This window comes from Coffea eugenioides, chromosome 10 (assembly GCF_003713205.1).
Source record: "Coffea eugenioides isolate CCC68of chromosome 10, Ceug_1.0, whole genome shotgun sequence".
Taxonomy (NCBI): domain Eukaryota; kingdom Viridiplantae; phylum Streptophyta; class Magnoliopsida; order Gentianales; family Rubiaceae; genus Coffea; species Coffea eugenioides.
Window position 1 is genome coordinate 20,768,505 of NC_040044.1, and position 6,201 is coordinate 20,774,705.

Below are 6,201 nucleotides of genomic sequence, written 5' to 3' on the forward strand. Positions count from 1 at the left end.
TTTAGGGTTAATTTCAAAAACCTCCCTTGATGGTTTTCATAATTTCACTACCACCCTTGTTATATCCAATAATACAATGAGCTCCCTTCTGATGTTGATGGGACCTAATATCAATATCATCAGGGGCAAATTGACCATAATGCCGTCACTAAAATAGCTTTTTTAAACATTATCTTAGAAGCACAATATAATCTTCCAAGCTTACCAAGATACCATCAAAACCTAGTGTGCCAAAATTTAACAACTTTCCTAAAAGTAATTTCTCTGTTGGTTTGTGAGACTTGGAGAAGAGCTTTAGGAGCTGAACTTTAAGCTCCGAAAATCTTTAATTGGGTGAAGGAAGATTGCTGCCAAAAGTGCGTTATTAGCTATATTCCTTGACATCTATAAAAGGTAAACGGTGGAAATTTTTTTAATTTAATGGTATGGTACCATGAATAAACTCGTTAAGTTGATAAGATGAACATTCTGGCCATAAGATATGTTTAAATGTAGCCAGTAGACATGACGAGTCATTTGAGGTCCACACCATGATATCTTGATGTTATATGAGCAATTTATGATGGATAATGCCATGCATTATTGTTCTTTCTATAATGTGAAAATGGATGAAATATACATAGCTGGTGAATTAATTAGACTGAATGGATTTTGATATGTGAGTACGACTTTCTGATTGGTTGCTCATTTTTTATCTTCTAGGACAATCTCCCAAAATAAGTTTCTATGGTGTTTCATTGTTGAATCACGAACATTCCTATAGTAAAAATTTTAGTCTTAAATCAGGTTGAACTAATTATATGGAGGGAAAATTTTAGATACTAAGTGACTGATTCACTCCTCATTTTGTCATGTACTGTCCCAAAAAAAAAAAAGGCTTAAGTGGCTAATTAGTTTGTTAATAAAGACCGTATAAGATCACCTCCAAAAGTAAGCTGTTGTATTATCTCTTTGTTGAGTTTTTATCATGAACATTTTTTAAGGAAAATTAATCTTCAATTAGCTTGGACTACATTGTCTTAAATTAGTTAAGTTTTTGCGGTAGAAAAAAGAAATATGTTGTACAATATAAATTCACTTATCTAGTTAGATTACTTTTTTCGATGCCTTTATCTGTTGACCACTAATTGAAATCCACCGTGAATGTTGAACAACTAAGATGGGAACTGTTTCTGCTCATGACATTATTGTGCATTAATTTTTTTTAGTTGCTGTGTGATCGATGAATTTCTATAATTGTACAAGGTGGATCGTAATAATAATTCCCTTGGAGTACTCCAGGGGTCGAACCTACAGGAGTGAGTTAATTTTTCCTACTTTAATTCCTCTAATAAAAATAACAAAATTTAAATTCAGAGAGTTTTTAATCACTAATTAAGAAATTAAATAAATAATCAAATCAAACAAGATATAGGTGAGAAAACAATTAGCAAAAGACTAGAGTTTTAAATTTTGATTCAGAATTGGAATTATTTATCCAATTATTTTCTTAACAAGTCAAAGATGTATCACGTAAAAGTACTTTAGATTATCTGTTGATATTTCTAAATTTGTCTAATGAAATCTCGCGTTGCTCTCGAGATTATAAGTATTTAATTAAATCCTTTAAAATATTAGGTGATATAATTATGCCATACAATGTTTAACCCACTTTCATGATTATACTAAGTATGTTTATCTATCTAATGTACGGTTGTATATCACTTCTCAACTCAATACAAATCCTAAAAGCATATCTATAGTGGCAAAACATAAACATGTAATAAAGGCAAGATAAATAAATCTAAGCAAAGCGAATAATTTATCTAGAAAAAATAATTAAATCTCCTTCACAAAATCCTAACTTTAGATATAAATGAGTTCAACATATTCATAGATAAATCCAAGAATTCAAATGAAAGACAAAATAAGAAGTTAAAAGTAAGAAAACTTCTCAATTTTTCCCCGCTCCAATCTCCATCTTGAACTTCCTTTGATTTTTCAACACTTCCATTGTGATCTCTCAAGAAAAGAAGGTATAAAAATGATGAACTAACTTTAGCCAAATGCTTTCCAATCTAAAAACATCCTAGATGTCCTATTTATAGTCTCTCAAAGTTGTATCCGAAATATGGTAAGAATGGGTCTTGAAAACTTACCAAAAATCGAGTTTGAGTGGGTTTTCCAATCATTAGAACTAGAAGAAGTCCTCGCAAAGTCCCTTTCAATGTTTGGCGTTGGACATAGGATCCACCCACGGATCCTTGTGTCTTGGCATTCTTCCCCTTTTGTTGCGTTTTCGATTCATTTCCTCCTCAATCACGTGCTTTTCCCACAAAAACCAACATATACTTAAATTAGGCGACATCCATTCAAAATATAGCTCAAATACAACCATTCATTGACAATTAATAAATATAAACCACTGTAATTTGTAGCTTATCACTGTGCTTCACGGCTTTGGAATATTTCACTGCTCTGCGAAATGGTCTATTCAATTTGTTCATTCACTAAGACTTTTATGCTATTTCCATTCAAAAGCAATAGTATAATTAGCAATGGTCATGTGATAATAAAGATCAGAGACTCAAAAAGGGCTCTGCCATGCTTTTGCCTCCAACCACATGCAAAGCATCCAAAATTGAAGTTTAGTGTATAGAATAGAAAAGTGATTCAACTTCGGAGGGACAAAGTGAAGTTTGTCCTATGTTACAATATTTCTTTTAGGGTCTCCAAGGGAAAATATGGAATAAAATGTGATGACACCATTTCTTGTCAATTTATTCCATTTCTTTTACATATATGGGCTGAATTGGTCACAACACTGGTTAAAGGAAGAGTGGTCAGCGTAATATTGAAAATAAGAGGGGTACTAGCTGAAATTGTCCAAAACTTCAGGAAAGGTCTATGAAATTATCCAATAGTTTAAGTAGCTGTGCAAGAGCGTCTCCTCTCTGTTTCCTTGAACGAGCTAAGAATAGTCGTCGAATTCCACACTTTATTATTATTGACTAATGAAGCGTCCACGTCTCAATTCTCCGGACGCAGGAATAAAGAATTGGGCCCTAAAGAATTTATTGTCCCTGTACAAGTTGCAGCCTTTCTCGACTGCTAAAGTTGATAATTGAACTAATGATAATTAAGAATGATAAGATAATGTGGCCATTTCTCAATCAATCTCCTTTTTATTGTTTGTTTAAGTAAGATAGACGTTCCTGTGAATATCATCATTTAAAAATATTTTTGTATTGAGTGAATTGGACTGCCCTTAAAAATATCATCACTCAGTATTGCTTATCACTCAGAGGAAATTCTGGAGATTCCTATTAGTATATCAGGAAAGGATGATAGCAATTACTGGATACATAGCGGCAATGGCATCTACACTGTCAACTCAGGTTACAAGGCATTGTGTAGAGGAACTGTTCAACACAAAGGAAGAAGAGAGAATGAGGCGGAAACTAGTATAGCAAGTTCCTATGAAAAGCAATGGAAGTGGATGTGGAGGCTGAACGTTAAGAGTAAGATCAAACATTTCCTTTGGAAGTGCCTCCATGGTTTATTACCAGTCAACAGCCTGGTTTTTAAAAGAACACACAAAGGTGATCCAATCTGTGGTGGCTGTGGTGAACAAGAAGAGTCAATTGAACACATGTTTTTCCAATGCAGCAAAGCACAAGAGGTGTGGAAAATGGCTCCATTACAATGGGATGGGTTAAGGGAACAGACAGGGAATTTTCAAGCTTGGTGGACTGCTCTTCTGGAAGCTACATGCAGGACAGAAGGAAAGGAGCATATAGAGCTCACTGTGAACATCCTCTGGCAACTCTGGAAAAGGAGAAATGAATGGCAGTTCAATGCCAAACACAGGCACCCTTGGAAAACAATCCAAAAGGCTCAACAGGAATGGCAAGAACAAAAAGCTGTCCAGAGCAAGCAGAAAATATTCACTGAAGATGCGGTAAGAGCAGATGAGAAAGTTGATCCGGAGGAGGCAAGAAGGAATGAAATTCAGATCAGAATATCAACTAAGGTGCAAGACCAAACCAACAGAGTTGGCATGGGGATTTTTGCATCTACTTTCAACAATCAGTGGGTGGCTGCCTGGGCACTTATTGACAGAAAAACAGTGCATCAGATGCAGTCTACTGCAGAAGCTGTGAAAATGGCCATCATAAAGGCTAGACACCAGCAATGGAAGGAAATTGTTGTCCACATCCCCAGCCCCCAACTACTGAAGATGATAAAGGAAAGGATGGCTAAGGACATCAAAATGGCTACTTTGATAGACGATATTAACGACCTCAGGTCCTTATTTCAGAAATGCTCCTTTTGCTTAGATAGGAGCTTAGACTCTAGATGTGAAGTGATTAGTGATTATGCTTTGGGCATATTTCAAGATGAGGAATGGATTAATCCTCAGTGTGTCTAACACTCTTGTATAGAATTCCTTGAGCCTTTGCTCATATAAGTTTTTTTGCCAATCAATACAAAAATCTATCGTTGCAGGAAAAAAAAAAAAAGTAGGTTTTCGATACAATTCAGTATTGCTTAGTCAGATTTTTCCAATTTCTTGTTTGAATATATGAAAAATTCTAGCTTGGGCTTATTTGAAATTGTTAAATCTAAGGAGCCCTGTTGTTCTCGTCAATTCTTTGTGTTTATGGAACATTTTGTTGAGTAGGTAATGAGATTCAAGGATGGTTTCAAGAAATTCATATATTTGGGATATATTTTGAAATTTATCGTACATTTACCTTGAAGATCAGAAGAAAATTGAGGCAGAGTTGAATTATTACTAAGAATGGTTAAGGGACTTAGCATTAAGCTAAATCTAGAACAAAGGCTAATTTATTTTGAGGTGGATATTGAAGCAGCTGACATCAAATGGATCTGGCTGCTTAAGTCTTTATCTTAAAGTACTTAATTTAGCAATGCTCTCCATTTTAGCAATGTACTTAATTTAGCTTAATTTAGCCTATGGCATGCTTTATACGCAGCATTTGTGATCTTCCTAAAACTAAAACATTAAAGGATAAAAAATAATCGTACAGATTACTAACAGTATTTTGATTACTATACTTAAGCTTTTATATTTAAGGATATTGATGGTGCATTGATAATCTAATCTAATCTAATACTATATAAAAGTGTTTTGATGGTGCATTGATAATCTAATCTAATCTAATCTAATACTATATTAAAAAAAATACTATATAAAAGTGTTGATGGATGCTCAGGGAAACAAATTGTCAACCAAGGGTACTTAGATTTCATAGAGGGAGATGATGACAAACCAAAGGAATAAATCTTCGAACAGGAGCATTGACCATGAGGTGCTCATTTTTTTTTCTTTTAATTTTTTTTTTGATTTTGACGATTGCTTAGGGGAAAACTTAGAAATTAGAGATTTTGAATTCAAATTCCCCTTCCACCCCTCTACTGCTTAAATTCCATCCTTCCTTTATTCGAAAAAATTTAAGAGAAAAAAACTAAGATTTAACAAAAGAATGAAAGTTGAGATTGTGTCATCATGCTTGTATATGATGCTTTGATGAAATTATTAATCTATAAAGTTTACCAAATAACTTCACATTCTAATCATATCGTTACCATTATCTAGATTATGAACTACTCTGCTTTTAGGACATCTAAACATAAATATGCCTGGCTTCTAGTAAGTTATTTATCACCATCCAAGCCCATGGTTGGCCTAAGTAATTTTTGTATCGAAATACACTTTCCCGACATGGTTAGCCCAAGTAACTAGTAACTTATGCGACCAAATCTTGTATATATATCAATCCTTTTCCTCTCCCACTTCCAACGTGGGACAAGGGGTATCACATTATTACTTACTAACATATTTTCTTTTTCCTAAACGTGAAAATTATATCCCAAAACCTACAAAATATCAAACTTATACAATTAATTTCACAATCTATATTTGTTGCGTAAGTGTGTTCAACTATTAGAGGTAATATCTATATTATACCATGGAGTTGAAACTGATAATTGAAGATGCCCTAAATCAGTAGAATGTAAAAATGCTGAATTTGCCTAGAGGCTCTATGGTTTCAAAGTTCTAACCTCTTGGATTTTCAACTTTGGATTTCATATTTAGTTTGCACTGAGTTAAGATGCGTTTGATAAAACTGAAATCTGAAATCTGAAGTCTGAATTCATTAAGTTATTAAATTGTTATGTACTACATCTGATACA

The 6,201-nt window shown here is 33.8% G+C and overlaps 1 protein-coding gene across 1 annotated transcript; it reads left to right on the plus strand.

Annotated features, from left to right (window-relative positions):
• The first annotated feature begins 3,353 nt into the window (after positions 1-3,353).
• Positions 3,354-4,411, plus strand: LOC113750554. The gene is made up of 2 exons (XM_027294514.1): positions 3,354-3,443; positions 3,527-4,411. The coding sequence occupies exons 1-2, from the start codon at positions 3,354-3,356 to the stop codon at positions 4,409-4,411; spliced, it is 975 nt and encodes a 324-aa protein (XP_027150315.1).
• The last annotated feature ends 1,790 nt before the right edge of the window (positions 4,412-6,201 follow it).

Excerpts from the sequence above, each read along its gene's own strand:
- LOC113750554 (XM_027294514.1), top strand. The coding sequence starts at position 3,354 with ATGGCATCTACACTGTCAACTCAGGTTACAAGGCATTGTGTAGAGGAA. Across the intron at positions 3,444-3,526 it reads AGAGAATGAGGCGGAAACTA|TGCCTCCATGGTTTATTACC; the intron begins GTATAGCAAGTT and ends TTCCTTTGGAAG.